Source organism: Saccopteryx leptura, chromosome 3 (assembly GCF_036850995.1).
Source record: "Saccopteryx leptura isolate mSacLep1 chromosome 3, mSacLep1_pri_phased_curated, whole genome shotgun sequence".
Classification (NCBI taxonomy): Eukaryota; Metazoa; Chordata; class Mammalia; order Chiroptera; family Emballonuridae; genus Saccopteryx; species Saccopteryx leptura.
Genome location: NC_089505.1, coordinates 245,848,671 through 245,867,250, shown reverse-complemented (window position 1 = coordinate 245,867,250; position 18,580 = coordinate 245,848,671). Strand labels below are relative to the sequence as shown.

Below are 18,580 nucleotides of genomic sequence, written 5' to 3'. Positions count from 1 at the left end.
GACTTCCTGGGTTAGCTCTCACTTCACGCTGCAGGCTAGAGCCAGTGGCTGCTTGGGAGTCTGTGAGCATGTTCCAAATGAAGAGCTATCCCCTGGAGAGGTGGGTCGTGGCTGTGCTGTGAGTGATGGGTGCCCTTCCCCCAGGCTGGGAGTACAGTATCACCATCCCCCCGGACCGGAAGCCGAGGCACTGGGTCCCTGCTGAGAAGATGTACTACACACATCGGCGGCGGCGCTGGGTCCGCCTGCGCAGGAGGGACCTCAGCCAGATGGAGGCACTGAAGAGGGTGAGCCTAGGGGTGGGGGGTGAGGTGAGGTATGCACAGACACACACAGGCATGCCCAGGACATGCACAAGGCACATGAGTTGACTCAAGATGCTCACAGATAATACCTAGCACACACACGGATCACACTCAGCACTTGCACAGATGCTCACAGACAGAACACATCCAGACAGACCCAGAAGATGCAGAGACATACCTACAATATGTCTGTGACTGGGTGTCCCAGAGGCCAGGCCTGAGACAGGATTTGCTACCTGTGGTTTACTGAGGCAGTGCTCAGTTAGCTTTGACTGGAGCTGGGGCTTGGGGAGGGCAGACCCTGGAGCACCACAGAATCAGCGTCACCTGGAGGCAGGGGGCTGCTGGGGGTGGCCTGGGGCACGTGCCCTCTCTGGGAGCCTGTGCCCTCTCTGGGAGCCTGCTCCCTCAGCACGGGCACTTGCTGGGAGGAAGGGGCCGTGGGAGCTGGTGGCCGCCCCTTCCCTGGCAGCTGGGGATGGGTGCACTGTGAGTGCATCCGCTGATGAGGAGGTGGGCGGGCTTCGTCAGGATTCCCCAGAGGACATGCACACAGCACACACAGACACTCTCACGGCAGTGCACAGATACCCACGGGACACGGGAAGGCACAGAGTGAGCCTGTGTGAGCACACGCAGTGCCTGCCCCTGCTCCCGGAGCCCCACGGGTGCCTGTGTCCGCACAGCCTCAGATCGCCGCCCGCCCCCTGGCCCTCTTGGTCTGCGTCCTTCCTTCCCAAGCACACATTAAATTTTGTCCCAAGAACCAGGTCTCCCCCAGCCCAGGAGTAGCCTCTGTCAGGATCCATGTCCTTTCCTCTCTCTTTGGGCACAGAGAGATCTAGAGACAGATGTCCCTGGGTCCAGGGAAAGGCACGGCTCTTGGGCAACCAGCTGTTCCTGGTGCCATGAACGAGACAGACTTCACTCTTCATGAAGGGGACCCCAGGGGACAGAGGTGAAGCCTTGCCAGGCAGAGTGCCTAGCCCTCTCACCACCAGCGAACCTCCTAGACAGGGACAAAGCTGGCCTCTGGGACTGGCGCTGGTCACTGAGCTCGTGGCCCAGACCTGAGCCAGTGCCTGAGAACAGTCCCAGGTCACTCTTTCTTAGGAGCCAGAGAGGAAGGGGTTTCCAGGGCTCCCTCCAGGCTTGGTAAAGGGTCCCCTTGGAGGAAGAGCTGCAGATCTCTCCTTGGCTGATGTAGCCCCAGCCACGGGAAAAAAAAGCAGAGGCTGGAAAAAAAGGTCTTCATTTTGCCTCTAATTGCAAACCCACTTCCATTTTTATGAGCTGGGATGTGAAGAAGAAAAAGGAAATGATAAAATAACCTTAAATTCATGAAATCCACCCCAAATCCAAATAAACAAACAAACCTGAAGTCCAGTCATCACTATTCAGTCTACCTTCCCTTCTGGCTCCTCACTTCTCCCCACAGCATAGGGAGTATCTTCACCTCCTGATATTTTGACCCAGAGCTCTATCACTGCAGAAGCTGCTCAGAGCACCCCTTCCTCCAGGCAGCCCTCTCAGGTTTTCCCACCTGCACTGTGTTGGTGTGAGGTGGGTCAGGAATTGTGGAGGACAGGAAGGGCATAGCTGGAGCGGAGCCTGGGATTCCCTGCAAACTGCCAGCAGCCCCTGAGTCGGCCCTGTTCTCCCCTTGCAGCACAGGCAGGCGGAAGCCGAGGGTGAGGGCTGGGAGTACGCCTCGCTCTTTGGCTGGAAGTTTCACCTGGAGTACCGTAAGACGGATGCCTTCCGACGTCGCCGCTGGCGCCGCCGCATGGAGCCGCTGGAGAAGACAGGACCTGCAGCTGTGTTTGCCCTCGAGGGGGCTCTGGTACGTCCCTGTACCCAGCCCACTGGGCCTGGGTTGGGTGGGGTGCGGCTTGGGTTCCCAGGGCTGTTCAGGGCTGTTCAGGAAACGGGCCTCAGGACAGAACTTTGGATGTAACATTGACCAGGCATTATGGCTTCAGTTCCTTAGGGGTTGCATGTGAAGAAAGTGGACATGAGTCTTAGTGTCCTCCCACAAGTGTCTTTTTTGGCACCAGAAGACCTGCTGCTTCTTTGCAAAGTCAGGATGGGAGCAGGGGGAGGGGGCCTCGGTCCTTCGATGAGGCTGGCTGGAATGGGATGGGCTGGGGAGGCTTTGGCCTAGCCCATGGGAGTAGCCAGGGAGGTCTAGTGACCCCTGAGTGTCCTTTTTGGACACGAGTCCACCTGGGACAGAGGCCATTGCACTGGCATCCCCAGGAATTTGGGGAGATGTGTCTCCAAAGGTGAGCCCAGGTCAGCTGTCCTGCTCTAGTGTGTACTTTCTGGAGCCAGTGGGACTGTGGTCAGCTCCAGGTTACCCAGCATCAGCATGATGCATTCCCCCAAAGAAATGAGCAGACCCTATTGGACATTCAGGGCCAGGATATGGCCTGTCCCCTGCTCTGTCAGTCTGAGGTTCTGGGAGGTGGAGTGAGATGCCCAGTGAGACACCCGCTCTGAAATCCAGCCACCACTGCTCACCCCCCTGGGGGAGGGGCATTTGGGTTGTGCCTCTGGGAGCAGGTCTCCCCAGCTGTGCTGGCTGATGGAATCTGAGGCTGTTCATGTGCAGCCAACTGTGTGTGTGCATGTGAGCGTCTGGTCAGGGTGAGGAGCTGTGGGTCTTGGCGGTGGGCCAAGGCAAGGTACCCATTTGTAGGGCAGCACAGCTGTTAAGGGCTGGGGCAGAGCTGGCGTTCTGGGACTCCCTTTGCCTTGTCAGACACAGGGCAGGGCCTGGCAGTGGTCATGTGGCTCCATCTGTGGGACCAGGGGCATAAAGACCGGCAGACCTAAGAATCAGGGCCAGGCCTGAGGAGGCTGGGAAGGCACCCTAAGGAACCAGGACTTGTTTTCATCAGGTGGAAACTCAGCTCAGATGCCGAAAGAGAGAAGAGAGGTCTCAGGGCTCAGATAGCTGGGAAGAGCACAATAGGTGGATGAAGTATTAGGCTTGGTGAGAAACAGGTTCACAGAGTGTCCCAGGACTCCATGTTTCTGACTTGGTCTTCCTGTCTGGTCTTATTGTTACACTGGCTCCTTCCATGTGGTAGCAAAGATGGCGCCTGTGACAAAAGGCTGACATCATCTTTATAGCCAGCAAAGCCTCGTGGATAAAATAGCTCAGCTCTCCCGGCAGCCTCTGTTTTCCTCACAGCTGGAGACGATGAGGAGAGGAGAAAGCCACTTTCTTGGTAGGGCCTGTTAATAGTCTTGTGTGTGGCTGACCGGCCCCTGAGTCTGGGTGAGGATCAGAATGTTCTGATTGGCCATGCTGGGTCAGGTCCCTTTTCTGTGGTTGACAGCACCATCAGGTTGGAGAGAGGAAAAGAAAACCCCAAACAGTGCTGGGCAAAGAGCACAGATGACCGCGGGACTCTGTCAGTGAGCAGCAGGGAGCAGTGTGGGCTGCTGAGTGGAATGCACTGGTCAGAGCTGGGCTTTAGGCCCATTAATCAAGTAGCTGTAGAGGATGGTTGGGAGGGAGATACTCCCATCAGGCATCTTGATTAGAGACCCAGGATGAGGTGGGCATCTGGGATGGGAGCAGTGGGACCAGAGTGGGAAGAGGTGGTGTGGCAGGGTTTGGGGAGGAAAGGGTCAAATGGGTCTCAGGGGCTCCACTGGATGGACAATGGGGTGACTCCCATGGCCAGGCCATGGGGTGGGGTGGGCCTGGGCAGCGATGAGTTCACGGTTGGCCCTGGCAAGTCTGACACACACGGTGACTTGCTGTGTGAAAAAGACGGATGTGGCGGCTGCCTGCCAGGCGGCTCGGGGCAGGGAGGCTGGGCATGGGGGCTGGGCGTCCGTGGTGGTGGGGCCAGGAGAGAGTGCACGAGGCCAGAGGAGCTTGACGATGTGTGGATGGAAGTGTGGGTAGGCTCCGGGGCTGGTGGGATATGGGGGAAGAAGACAGCAAGGCTGGGAGACCCCCTGCCGTGCCTTCATGGCCTGGTGACAGAATGAAGTGGGGCATTTCCCAGAAACAGAGAAACCAATTTGTTTATTATTTCTGTGGAAGAAAATGTCATGAGGGAGGATTGAAATCAAATGTCAAGTCAGCAGAACTGAGAAGAAGGTGGTGGGTTGTGAGTCCAGTGTGACTCACCTGTGACATATGGAAGGAACCACCACAGCGAAGCCGTTAGTCTGGGGAACTTGGCTGACTTAGAGAACCAAGGCAGACGGTGGGTGGACGTGCTGCAGCCGTAACATGTAGTTGGAGGGCTACCGAGTTCTGAGTGGTCTTTAGGTATGGCCGGCATTTAGGCAGGGAGGGCCCTAGGCCCATTTGGCAAGAACTGTTTGCCCACCTCTGTACTTGAGTGAATTGAACCTTCTCTGCACACACACAAGCACAGACACATACATATATGCATACACATGCACACATGCATATACATTCCCCTTCCATGGTTATCTTTACATGCTTCCTTGCCAGGACCAAGGCCAGCCTGGGCTCCCATCCCTGAGCTTGCTGTTCTTTGTCCTGGAATGTACTGATGCCCAGTAAGGCAGAGGGCAAGAGTCCACGCTGTGTCATGTGGGCAGACGGTTGGGTTTCCTGGGTGCCAGGACTCAGCTACTGTTCCAGGCACTGGTCTTTGCCCACTGGCCACCAATGCCTGTGGATTCACTTGGCGGGAGTGGTGGGATGGGTGAGGCTTCTGAGTGGTGCAGGTTTGGTTCCAATTCTGCTCCTTCCCTTCCTAGCTGTGGACGAGTCATTTAACCCTTTGGTGACTCTGTTACCTCATCATGAAGGTTACTGCCTTCTATGGTGTAAGGATTGATGTATGTAAATAAGTGCTTCTCAACCCTAAAGGACACAGAAGCCATCTGGGGATCTTGTTAAAGTGCACACTCTCGATTCAGTGTCTGGGTGGGGCCCGAGAGTCCCCATTTCTTTTTTTCTTTCTTTTTTTTTTTTTTTTTTTTTTTCATTTTTCTGAAGCTGGAAACAGGGAGAGACAGTCAGACAGACTCCCGCATGCGCCCGACCGGGATCCACCCGGCACGCCCACCAGGGGCGACGCCCGAGAGTCCCCATTTCTAATAAGCTTCCAGGTGATGCAGTGCTGCTGGTCCAAGGACCACCTTTGAGAATCGAGAATGTAAACTACACAGTGCATCCTGAAGAATGAGGGAGGTGGTCGCATTGCCCCCTCCCCCACCCCCACTTGGATGACTTTCTGAGAGAAGCAGGGTGTGTCCATTCTTGGCTGAAGGTGTGTGGCCAGGGTCCTGGAGAGGGAGGCAGGGGAAGATGACATGTTCTCTCTGCTCCTTGGTGGGAGAAAAGTGTTCTTTACTTCTAATGACCCCTAGATCTGATGGTGGAGGCCTGGCTCAGGGGGAACACCTGTCTGATTAGGAAGAGAGGCATTCACAGGTGAATATAAATAAACCCAGTGGAATTTGCATCTTTGAAGCACAAGGGTGCAGAATAAGTCATTCCAGAGTGACAGTGTCTAAGAAGGGAGGCTTTCTGGAGGAGGACAGTGGAAGGACTGTGGATGGTGGCCAGGTGGCTTTCCTGGTAAGCTGACATTTCTGGGTTTCTCGGCCCAAGGACCAGGCCCGTGGCACCCCTTGCTTACTACCTCCCCTCCCCTGGCCCACGTGTTCACCAGCAAGCTGGGTCGAACTTGCCAGCTCTCTTCCTGAAGACGTCGCGCTGGAAGGCAGGCTCTGTCTGCTCATTAGCACGGGCAGCCTTTCCCTGAAACCTTTTGCTGGGGCCAAGCCTGGCTCCCTCCACAGAGCAGGAGGCCCTGGCTCCGTCTGCTAATCGTCTGCTGTCTCCATCGTGAGCATTATTTTATTTTCGTATTATTCTTTTTCCAGCTAATATCCTGGCATTCCCAAAGACACCGGGTTTCATAATCTCCCTGGCGTTCCCAAGGAGCTGGGAAGTGGAGCACAAAGCTGCTATTATAGCGAGTTCCATCCAGCCGCTCTCTCCTTGCCCCACACCCCTTGCTGCCGCCACTGCGGGCTCCCACCCAGTCACCCCCTCCTGATGCCACCGGCCTCTCTGGGAATTCTGGTGACGGCTGCCGGGATGAGCTCACAGAATCCGTTCTGTCGCCCTTGCCCTGGGCCTGCCCTCCACGCACAAGGATTTTTCCAGAGCCCGGTCTCTGAGCTTGGCCCTGAGTGTCAGGAAGGGTTTTCTGAGACGCCTGATCCTGGGCAGGGAGGGAAGGAGATGGAGATTTGGTGATTTGTTCTCGTAGCCTTTGAGTTTCAGAGCTGGAAGGAACTTCCGTGTTCGAAAGGTGCTCTGCACCTGGCTTTGCAGCTGCCGGAGCCTCTTAACATGGGATGCAAAGCTGTGGGTGTGCTGTGTGACTTGTGTGTGCACACGTGTCTGATGTGTAAGCACACATGTCATAGTGTGCACGTGTGTGTGATGCGTATGTGCTGGTGTGAGCATCGAGCATATGTGTCTGTGATGGGAAATCCTGGTGGAAAGTCTGTAGTTTTCTTCAATTTTAAGGGGGATCCAGGACCTCAAAGAGGAGAGGGCATTCTAAAGTCCATTTTACCATGCACCAAAGATCAGGCTGCGAGCTTCCTATACATTGTCTCATTCTCTTCTCACAATGATCCCCAGAAGGCTGGATTCTATTATTACGCCCATCTTTATAGTTGGGGAGACTGAGGTTCAGAATCATACTGAACGGTAGCCACTAGCTGTATTTGACTATTTAGATTTACATTTAAAGTAATTAAAATAAGGAAATTCAGTTCCCCAGGCACAGTGGCCACATTTCCTCAATAGCCACACCTGGCTGCCACGTTGGACAGTGTAGTTATAGTTACAGAATAGTTCCATTCCTGCAGAAAGTGTGTTGGATAGTGCTGCTCTAGAACAACATGGAGCTCCTAATGTTACCCCGGAAGAAACTGACACCTGAGCAGGGGTTTGCCCAATGGCACAGCATGAGTCAGTTCTAGAACCAAGGCCAGAACAGCGGCTGCTCTGCCCTCTGTCCCCAGGATCTCCCCACTCCTATTAGCGTATAATGTCCTTGGGCGGGGTCCTAGGGAGGGCCCTGGGCACCTGGCTAGAGCCCTTGGCTGTAGCCATCACCCTCTTGTAGCCAAGTGGCTTGGCCTCCCTGGAGCCGTCCAGCAGCTGGAGGGGAGCTAGTACCCAGCCCCCCTCCCCCCCAGAAGCCAGGAAGCCTCCAGTTGGTTGGCAGAGGTCTGAGTGGTGACCGGAAGTGAAGAGGCTGTACAGAGACAGGCACTCCAGGCCCTGGCCAGGGGGCGGGGAAGGGCAGCTGGGAGCCGAGTGCTTGGAGGGGGTCAGGGAGAGGCTGATACCAGAAAGGAGTAAAGTGAGATTTGAACTGAAAAGGAGAGATGTGGGTGCAGAGGGAGGAGCCCTCTCTAGACCTGGATGGAGCCCTGCTGTGTGGAGGGCGCCTAGAGTGGTTCCCAGAGTGGCCCTCTGAGCAAGGGCAGCACCGGGAGGTGAGAGGGCTTTGCCTGGTTAAGTAACCAAGGCCCTTGGCAAGGTCAGGTGGCTCTGGGTGTCCCTGGGCTCTCTTGAATATGAGCGCCTGTTCTGTAGTTGGCATTGTGCTAGCAGGGCAGCTTAAGGGCTAGCTGCCCTCTCAGGCAGGGGCCTCCTTGCCCCTCCTGCTCCCCCACATAGAAGAACATTTGGGTAATTCCTCTAAATGTACACACCCTGGGTCTGTCTAGCTCAGGGTTTGGATACTGATGTCTGAAGGGCCCAGCTACATATGTGTCTGTGCGACATGGGAGTGTCTGAGTGGATGTGCTGGGTGCCCCCACGCATGTCATTGTATGTGCATGACAGTCTGCATCCAACATTCCTAGGGTGAGCTTCTCATGCATTGTCTGGCTGGGGACACTATTAATAACCATGCTGGAAAACAGTTGGGCTGTTCCTGGCAAACTGGGACACACAGTTACCCTAATTACTGAGGCATTCTGTCACGGATAAAACCTGCTGGAGCGCTCCCTGCAACCTCCACAGGCGAAAACGTGGAAGCCCTTGAGGGACACGTGCACAGACACTCGCGCCAGCCCACACGTGGCATCGTGGATTCTCCAGGTTTCCTGATTCCACTCCCGCTCCCCAGGAGCCAGCCGGTAGTTTTGCAAGGAGTTTAGCAGCTGCTTCCAAGTCTTGGCTCCAGCTGTAAATTAAATGGGGTTGCACCCTCAGCTGCTATTCCACTTAAGGTTGCAATCAGCCCCAAGTAGGAAGGGAGATCTGTGTGTTCCCAAGTTCCCGCTTTGAAAGGGTTCCCCTCCTCTGGCCTGGCCTGCTGGCCTATGTGGGGTTTCCCTGGACGCTGAGGCCAGAGTAGCCCGGCAGGGACATGGGCCCCGTGCTCCCCAAGGCCCTGACTTGGCACTTGGCCCCGTCCTGCCCAGTAGTCCTGTTCAGGTTCTGAGTTCCGTGAGGACGCAGGAACTGGAAAGAGCCCTGAGGGGGTGCCGGCAGACCCCTGGCTCTGCCAGCTAATTGGCTGTGCTACCCTTGGGAAGATTTTAACCTCTCTGGGTTCCAGTGTTTTCACTTATCAGGTAGAAGTGAAAACAACATAACAAAAACAATCTCCCCTTATAGAGCAGGGCTCAGTGCACCAGGGCCTCAGGCCAGCTCTGGCCTGTGCCTGTTCATGTAGACTGGGTTTCACCCACACAGCCGTGCTCCTCCGTGAGTGAGTGCGCGGTCTGTGGACGCGGCCTGCTGCGGTGGCAGCTCAGTGGTTGCGGAAGAGACCAAGTAGCCTTCAACCGCCAAAGTGTTTACTCTCTGGCCTTCCTGGACCAAGCTGGCCAGCTGTCCTAGAGCACATGCTCTGTGTCAGCATCGTCCTCTTTCCTGTTCCTGTATCATCTCACTTAGCCCTCGCGGCAATCCTAAGAGATGGGTTTTATTCGTAATCCCATTTTGCAGGTCAGCAAACTGAGGCACAGAGAAGACACATAATAATTATTCTAGCTGTGTTTTCACATGTGAGTATTGTGAAAAATCTTATGGATAATGATGGGGCAATGCAGTGTGTAGCACTCTACCATGGTGTTCTTGGGCTGTCCCAGCAAAGACCAGAGTGAGGAAGAGATCCTGGCAGGCCAGCCTAGGGCTGTGCAGGTCAACGTTTAACAACAGGCTCTCCAGAAAAACCCCAGACAACAAATTCAGCCCTGGTTTGTAGCATTTGTTCATTTCCATGGTGTAAATATCTCTGCCAATCCTCTTCCATGCCAGCAATGTGACACCACTGATCGTGGAGATGGGGAGAGATGGGCAGAAGCCCATTGTACTGTACACCCCACGGACATACTAGACATAACCTCAGGAGCAGGATCGCAGCACAAGGTAGTAAAATAATTAGGAAGTGATGTGTTTGAGTATTTATCACCTTTTTGTAGAAATCATTTCTGTAGTTATACATTTATATCATTTAATTTTTACAAATGGCTGTGTTTAACAACTATCTTGCAAAATGGCTGAAACTTTAATGATCTGTTCTCATGAGCCATGTAAGTGGGCTCCAGTACTTACTGTGCGGGGGTGGGGTGCGGGATGGGGTAGCGGGTGGGGCCGAGATCCTGTTTATGTGAGAGAAGACATGGGGCCTTTCGATAGCAGCTCCCTTCCCAGGAGCTGTCCCCTGTGTTCTTTGGGTCCCTCATACACAGGAATTGAGTTCTCCCCATAAAGCAAGGAGGACAGCTGCCCCCCCCTCCCCCATGCACATCTACTTGACTGTGCTGGCTGGGGAGGGGAGTGCCCTGCTGGCCCCCAGGATACTGCTGAGGCTCTGTTTTTCCCTTCCCTACTGCCATGGTTGTGGCTGCTGGGGCTCTGTCCTCTGCCAGCTTAGCCCACTGCTCAGCCTGTGTCCTTTTGTGTCATCTACCTCGGCTCCTGTCCTTCTGTCCTCCTCCTGCCTCCACTTTATGGATGGAACCCTACCTCTAGGCCCTGGGCGGGGCAGTGCGCCCGTGCCAGAGGGAGGAGGTATGTGTATGAGTGACAGCTGGTGGTGCCCAAGGAACCTCAGACACCGTAGTGGCCTCGTGCTGGTCTTGGGTTCAGTTTAGGCCAGTTGAGGAGTTCCCTTCACAGACTGCTTGCTTCCCTAGAACCTGCCCACCTCTTCACAATGTGGTGGCCACCCTGAGGTTCTGGGGCAGATCCATCAGCAGGCTAAGGTAGGCTTGGTTATGGGCTCTGGAGACCCCTGGAGGAGCCCCATGGCATCTGGGAGGGAGAGAGTCCCTCATTTCTAAGCTCAGGTTCCTCCAGGAGCCGTGGCTGCCAGCTGGGAGGCAGCAGCTGGAGGCTACCCAGTCCCCTGGGCCAGCGGCAGGATCCCTTACACAGCTAGCCCCGAGGCACAGTGCACGGCCGCAGACCGCGTGGCTGCCAGCCCCAGCCGGGAGTCTCACTGACATGAGCTATGGAGGCAGGAATGTGACTGTGGGAAACCCAATGCCCTGGGCCTGGCCCTGGGCTGAGGAAGAGTGTGCCTATGGAGTGGGAGTGAAGGTTGGGTGGGGGGAAACCAGAGCATCAGCCTCCCCTGCAACCTGGCTCTGCCCAGGGCTCCAAGAGAGAGCCAGCCCTCTTTCCTGGCTGTGCCTACCCCGGCCCCTGGTCACCCTTCTAGCCAAGCCTTTCCCCTAAGCTCAGGGGAAAGCACGCAGCTGCTCTCCCTGTTCTAGTACCCTCCTCTTGCGCCTCCTCCAGGGAGCCTTCCTGAATGGGATTTCCCAAGGGCCCACCTCAATCCATTTCACTCCACAGATGGCCCCACCCTGGGGTGCAGTGAGTCCACGTCTCTTGTCTTTTTTGTAGTGCTGTCAGATCCTGAGCCTCCTTGAGGGTGGGAGGGTGCTGTCTGATGCACACTTTCCTGTCCCTTTCCCTGGGACCCTAGGACTGAGTGCTGCATTCCTGGTTTAGGGTGGGGAATGCTGGGGACTTAAGTCTTCAACTGGGTCCTAAATGCCAGACACTGCGCTGCGCGCAGGGGTTAAAGGAGCATGTGTGTTCTGACTATACACATGGAGAGATGGATGCAGGGGAGAGGCTAGGAGAGGCTGGGTTGGGAATGCTGATACAGGCAGGGCAGTCAAGGAGGTGTCAAGACCTCAGTGGTTACTGAGCTGAAGGAAGAGCTCAAGTTAGCTTATCAGGGAGGACACTCTGGCTGGAGAGAAGAGCCCGTGCAAAGGTCCTGTGGAAGAGAGAAGATGATAGAGTCCAAATTTACGGAAAGCTGAAGGGAAGACAGTAAGGAGGGGAGGGTATTGTTTAACACGAGATGGGAGAGATGAAAGAAGTACACTGACACCATTAATACCATTTACTGAGTGCAGGGACCTGCCAAGGCCAGTGGGTGCATTTTATTTTTTACCAGTGGGTCTCAACTGGGGTGAATTTCTATTCCCTACCCTGCCCCTAGGGGACATTTGGCAATGTCTGGTGATGTTTTTGGTGGTCACAACTGAGGGCTGAGGGGATGCTATGGGCATCTGCTGGGGAGAGCCCCTGGGTTCTGCTAATCATTCCAACAATGAACAGGACAGCTTCTCACAACAAATAATTATCTGTCCCAAAATATCCATAGTGCCAAGATCGAAAATACCTGCATTTTTAATAGTCCAATGTACTGGGTGTTACCATGATTGTCACTTTACAACAAGGAGAACGAGTTTTAGGAACTAAACTTCCTTGTGGCACCCAGCTCTGCTCCCCTGACCCACAGTGTGAGTCCTGGGCAACCAGCAAGCTCCTAACTCCTGGAGACTCAATTCAAAGGCCGAGGCTGCTGGGAGAGAGAGCCGGCTTCCCGTCTGCTCCCAGGGTCTGAAGGGGATTCGTGGAGAGCTCAGGTCCCTCTAGGAGAGTCAGAGGATGTGAAGATGTTGGCCAGCTGTGACGGTGGATTTCTGCCCTGGGTGGGAGCCAGGGCAGCCACAGGACTCTGTTAGTGGCTGTCCCTCAGCCCACCTCCTGTCTCTCCCTGATTCTTTCCAACAAACCCTGCCCATCTCTGTGAGGTGGGGGGAGAAAGGAGGGAGGAGGCAGGTCCTCACTTGGGTTGGCAGATGGGGTAGGGGTTTGGGGTGGGGGTGGCAGAGGGCCCTGTGGAGTGGCAGAGCCGGGTGGTGGCGGAGGCATGGGTGGCTGCCCGTCCTTTGGAGGTAGGACAGATGGAGAACCCCTGGCAGGGTAAGGGGCATTCCTGGAGAAGACACCATACACCGCTTTGAAGAATGGTCATTCTCAGTGCCAAAGCCTGCTGTGGGCCAGGCACTGAGCTGGGCCTGAGATACCTGGCCTGTGCCTTTGTGGAAATCCCAGGGAAGGGGACACCTTTTCTGATCGCAGGCGGCAGCCCTGCCCTTGGACAGAGACGCAGAAAGTGCTGCCAAAGTCTTAGAGGCCTTTGGTGGGAGTGGCGCTGATGGGAGACCCTGGGGGAGGCCATCTAGAGGAGGTGTGAGGTGAGTGCGGATGTGCCCCGGCAGTGATTTGCAAGCAGGGAGGTCCCTGTAGGCACCTGGAGAGAGAGAAGAAATTCTGGGGGCTGTGGAGGGCAGAGGCGGCCTCGCTCCTTGTGCTTGCTCCAACTACTACCTTTTGGGGGGCACACGTGTGCTGCCTGGCTAAGGTGAAGGGGCTGCAGAGTCCTGGGTCTTCCACCCCACTCCAGCCGAACCTCCCTCACCCCCACCAACGTGCATTGAGCTGCATGTGCTACGCGTTGTTGCACCCGGGGGCTGGCCAAGCCGTGTCCAGCGTCCTGAGTTGCTTTCCTTGGCGTGCCTGCACCTCACGCCTGCAGTGGCCTGCTGGGCCCCCCAGGTCCAGCCCTATGTGTGGCCTCGCAGACCCTGAAACCGGGAGCCATTAGCTGCTGGACTCGGTGCGTGCTCTGGCAGGAAGCCAGTGTAGCACAGCCAGGCCAGCCGCCTCTCCTGGTTGGAGCCCTGGACACTCGGGTCCGCACCTGCCTGGGCAGGGGCGTTAGGCATGGGGGCCTTTGGGTCTTTCTATAATAGGCTTCCCTGTTTGCAGTATGATACCTCTCCCTCTTCTCTTGCTCTAGTGTGTGTGTGTGTGTGTGTGTAGAGACTGATTGTTTGATTGATTTTGATTTCTGCCTAGGGCTGTGGCTTCTGAAATGTTCACTTTTCCAGCTCTGAGAATAATTTTGAACAAATATGGTAGATATGAATACCACCCCTGAGCACAATTACTAATTTTATAGTGTATGACTCATCCTCCCCTGTCCTGCCTGTGCCTTATTTCTCTCATAAGATGGTCGGTAGCAAACATTTATTGAGCAATTATTATGGACCAAGTGGTATTCTAAGAATAACATGTAATTTACCTCCTTAATAATCATAGCCACTCTCTGAGACAGATACTGTAGAAATATTCCAAGTTTACAAAGTCACACAGCCAGTAAATGGCAAGGCCAGAATTGGAATCCAAGTAACTTGGTTCTAGAGCTTGTGTCAAAGTTGTGGCCAAAGGAAGGGGCCATTGCATCTCCTTGTTGCAGGTGGGGGCACCCTGTGGTGGGAGCCAGAGCCTGCCCCGCTGTCAGAGAACCTCGGTGAGTCCCCTGGGAGATGCACATGTCTTTCCTGCGTGCATGTTTCATGTGCCCCTTTCAGGGACGGGGCAGAAGAAGGCTGGCCTGCCCTTAGGATGCATCTTTGTTGACCCAGAGTGACCAGGCAGGACTGGGGTGTTGATGGCTCTTCTGGCAATGGGATCAGGTGTGATTCTGGGCCATCCTTGGGGAGTGTGCCCTGCCCGAAGCTGAGGACTGGGTTTGAAGGAAGTACACCTTGGTGTTGGGTGGCGGACATGGGACAGGTCACTGAGGGTGTGACAAGGACCCTTCAGATAGTGAGAGCCACAAAAAGATTTGGAGAGCCAAATGGTGACTGTGGGTAATGACACTCGTTCTGGCTCTTGAGTGTAGGCATATCGGAAGTGTGAGGGCCAGCATCCAGGGACCCTTCCTGGACAAGGGGACTGGGGCTAGGCCCCAAAGGTGGGCATGGTTTGCAGAGGAGGGGCCCAGAAGTGGCCATGTACTTTGTATTTGGAGGCACGGGGTAGGGGGGGGGATGGGACTGGGTAGTTCCAGAGTCCCCTGCGAGAGGCTCAGGTTCCTGGGAAATGTTTGTAGGTGGATGGGGATCCGAGCTGGCCAGCAGAGTGGCCCTGGGAAGTAGCCATTCTGGGTGGGCCTAAGAGGGATGAACAGGTCATTCAAGGGGATGTCAGGGTTTCCTTTCAAGGGTATGTGTGCTTGTGAGTTGGGAATAGGGACTGGACAAAGAATGGAGCAGGTGTGGGGGGAGGGGCGAGGGAGCTGGAGAAATCTGAGTGACAGCAGAGGGAGCAGGTGGCGTGGGAGTGCCGCCCAGCTTCTCCCAGCCCCTCCGCTGCGCTCCTAGCCAAGGAAGGCTCCTGGGCTTGATGTCATAGGAAGCCAAGTCTGGGAGGTTGGGCTGGGGTGTGACTGGAGCATTTTCTATTCTTGTGTGGCCCTTGGTCACTATGGGGTCCCCAAGTCCCCCAAACTGTACAGGACCCCAATGAGGGGTGGCAGTGTGGCAGAGGTGGCAGTGAGGGTATCAGTGCATCAGGGAGGTGGGCATTGGTCCAGGGGAGGGGGTTTATTAGCAAGTGGTTAGAGCCCAGGGCTAATGAGGACAAGGGGAGGGAAGTGACTGTCTAGCTTTATGGACAGACTGGTTTCTGAGCCTGGGTATAGACCTGCACTGCCTCCTGCTCATGTCCCTGCCTCTGGCCTCAGCCTGAACCTGGGGACCCGGCTCAGTGCCTGTGTGTCCCTGGCACCAGCACTGTCCCAGTCATACAGAGGTGGACCAAGATGCTAGATAAGGTTCTCCAGACTTTGGCTCTTCTTAACCCATCCCACTGGGCAGACCACTGGATTTTCCCTGCGATTCTCTTGAAAGTTTGTCCTTCTATCACTCCAACCTTTTGGACTGGAATAACTCAAACTTCCATTCTGGCTTGTCTGGTGTCCCCTAAGGAGGGAGAAAATTTCCCTGTGGACTTGATACTGAAGTCTGTGGACTGTAGGAGGGGATGAGCTACCCTAGAGTGAAGTTAGCGGCTGATGGCCCAGCTCGCAGCTGCTGAGGGGCTGTCTAGAGCTCTCCTGACTGGGGAACTGGACTTTCTGGGTCAGTCTCCCTGTCACTCTCAGGCCTGGGGTCAGAATCTGTTGTGACCATCTCTGTGTCTCCAGGGCGGCGTGGTGGATGACAGGAGTGAGGATTCCATGTCTGTCTCCACCCTGAGCTTTGGTGTGAACAGACCCACCATTTCCTGCATCTTCGACTGTAAGTGATGCTTCGAGGTGACTCTAGGGCAGGGGTCCCCAAACTACAGCCCGCGGGCCACATGCGGCCCCCTGAGTCCATTTATCTGGCCCCCGCCGCACTTCCGGAAGGGGCACCTCTTTCATTGGTGGTCAATGAGAGGAGCATAGTTCCCATTGAAATACTGGTCAGTTTGTTAATTTAAATTTACTTGTTCTTTATTTTAAATATTGTATTTGCTCCCATTTTGTTTTTTTTACTTTAAAATAAGATTTGTGCAGTGTGCATAGGGATTTGTTCATAGTTTTTTTTTATAGTCCGGCCCTCCAACGGTCTGAGGGACAGTGAACTGGCCCCCTGTGTAAAAAGTTTGGGGACCCCTGCTCTAGGGTGATATGGGTGTGTGTGTGATCTTACGCTTCTGTTTCTATGGGGCTATGTGGTCAGGTGTATATGTGGGTCTGTGCAAAACTGAGTCTGTGTGTGTGTGCTTTTTGATGAGTCACTGTCTTTTGGTGTGAGTGTGTGTATGTGTGTGTGTGCAGATGCACATGCCTGTCTATTTATGACATGTGTATGTCAGCTCTAAGCTTCAAGGGCATTTAAGATCTTCTGCATTCTGGATTCTCCCATCATCCATTTAGCCTCTTTCCCTTCTCCTCCTCCTCTACTCTCTCTCTCCAGCTCTCTCCAGGCCCAAGGACATTACTCAGGTGTCCACCTTTGAGCTGCAGTCTATTCTGACTCTGAGTGGTTCACTTCTGCAGAATGTGACATGTGTAATTTCTATCATTCAGCCCCTCTGTCTGCCGCCCTTCCTAGGGACAGACTCCACCCTTTCCTCTAGCCCCAGCTCTTAGCCACCTCCAGCCCCTCACCTGGTATCTCTGTTTCTTCCTTGGTGCAGACGGAAACCGCTACCATCTACGCTGCTACGTGTACCAGGCCCGGGACTTGCCCGCGATGGACAAGGACTCTTTTTCTGGTAGGTGGAAGAAAGGCAGAGAGCCGGGGTCAGGGACTGAGAGCTGGGCACTGAGCCGTTGGGCCTTCGGACCATAGGGAACATAGCCCGGGCTTGTCCTGCAGGTGGAGGGCTCTGTTTGCTGGGAATGTAGCAGTGGCTGTTGTTGCCAGGGTCACTGTGGCTTCCTAGTTGTCAGGTGGCTTGCTTGACCCTCTGCAGGGTTTGGTTTTACTGACCATCCTCTCCTGAAAGCCACTCTGGCCTTGGCCCGCAGGGCACCCTCTCTCCTGGGTCTCCTGCAGCCTCCTACTGCTCTACCTACTCCTACCCAGGTGCTTCACAGCCCTCTGAGTTCCCAGGAGTCTATCTGTGTCCTCTTCTCTGGGCACTGGGGCCCCCCTTTCCCCCAGCTTTAGTGACAGCTCATGTTAGGGAAGCTTTTAGTTCCTAGGAGCCCCTTATGTCCAGCCACATCTTAGGTACCCCCCAGGATGCCCTAGGAGCCCCTCATGTACAGCCACGTCTTAGGTCCCCCCTCCATACCCCAGAGGCATCTCAGTTCATCCTGTCCAAACTGAACTTATTTTTTTTTTTTGTATTTTTCTGAAGCTGGAAACGGGGAGAGACAGTCAGACAGACTCCCGCATGCGCCCGACCGGGATCCACCTGGCACGCCCACCACGGGCGATGCTCTGCCCACCAGGGGGCGATGCTCTGCCCCTCCGGGGCATCGCTCTGCCGTGACCAGAGCCACTCTAGCGCCTGGGGCAGAGGCCAAGGAGCCATCCCCAGCGCCCAGGCCATCTTTGCTCCAATGGAGCCTTGGCTGCGGGAGGGGAAGAGAGAGACAGAGAGGAAGGAGGGGGGAGGGGTTGGAGAAGCAAATGGGCGCTTCTCCTATGTGCCCTGGCCGGGAATCGAACCTGGGTCCCCCGCACGCCAGGCTGACGCTCTACCGCTGAGCCAGCCGGCCAGGGCCTGAACTTCTTATGACAGCAGCTCCCTCCAGTCCAGGCTTCTGCATTTCCCACTTTGGTCCTGGTGTCACATGAGCCCGTGCTATTACCCATCAGTCAGTCACCTAGTCCTGTTGATTCTGGTTCCTGAAACTTTCTCAAAGATGTCCCTTTGTATCTGGACCCTCTGGTCATCTCCTGACATCCCTGCTTCATTCTGCACTGCCCCAGACAGAGCTGGTCATGTCAGTCCCCTGATTTCACATGTAGACACTTACAGGTAAATTCTCAACTCTTCAGCCTGGCAGAGGGCTCTTTTGTGATCTGACCCCATGGATCTTGCCAGTTTCATTTTTCCCTGATTCCCCTCTGTTCACTGGCTCTGGCCCCACCAACTTTTGTCAACATTTGTCATATTTCTCACCTCTGTAGTCAGCGTTCTCTCTGCCTAGAATGCATTCCCTCCCTATTTTTAACCTGGCAAACTCCACTCATCCTTCGAGACCCAGCCCAGACGCCCTCCGACTCTTCCCCAAGCCGAGCTGGTTGTTCCTTTCTCAGCACTTGGCCAGCACCCCTCAGAGCCCTGACCCACTCACTGCACAGATCAGTTGCCATCTATCTCTGCCACACGTTCCCCACTATGACCCTGAGCTCCTCCAGCAAGGGGCCTTGTCTTACCTTTGGACCCGCAGCACTTCATATCTGAAGAACTAACACTCATTGAAGTGCTCACTATGAGCCCAGGCGTTTTACTGACATTATTTCATGTAACTGTTATAACTCTTCTGTGAAGTAGGTATTTAACACCCCCTGTTTTATAGACAAAGAAACTGAAACTCAGCTTAATTCAATTGCTGGAGTTTAAATACCTGACAGGTGACATATCACCCTCCGAATGCTTGAGTAGAACTGAGTCCTGC

General features: G+C 54.9%; 1 protein-coding gene across 16 annotated transcripts in view; it reads left to right on the top strand.

The window, feature by feature from the left end:
* Positions 1-18,580, top strand: part of DYSF (dysferlin) — a 226,753-nt gene that overhangs the window by 120,092 nt on the left and 88,081 nt on the right. For all 16 annotated transcript variants that reach the window (XM_066378029.1, XM_066378031.1, XM_066378025.1 and 13 more), the window contains 4 exons: positions 145-287; positions 1,975-2,148; positions 15,662-15,755; positions 16,642-16,719. In XM_066378029.1, the coding sequence (XP_066234126.1) occupies positions 145-287; positions 1,975-2,148; positions 15,662-15,755; positions 16,642-16,719 (489 nt within the window). The remainder of the gene's footprint in view (positions 1-144; positions 288-1,974; positions 2,149-15,661; positions 15,756-16,641; positions 16,720-18,580) is intronic.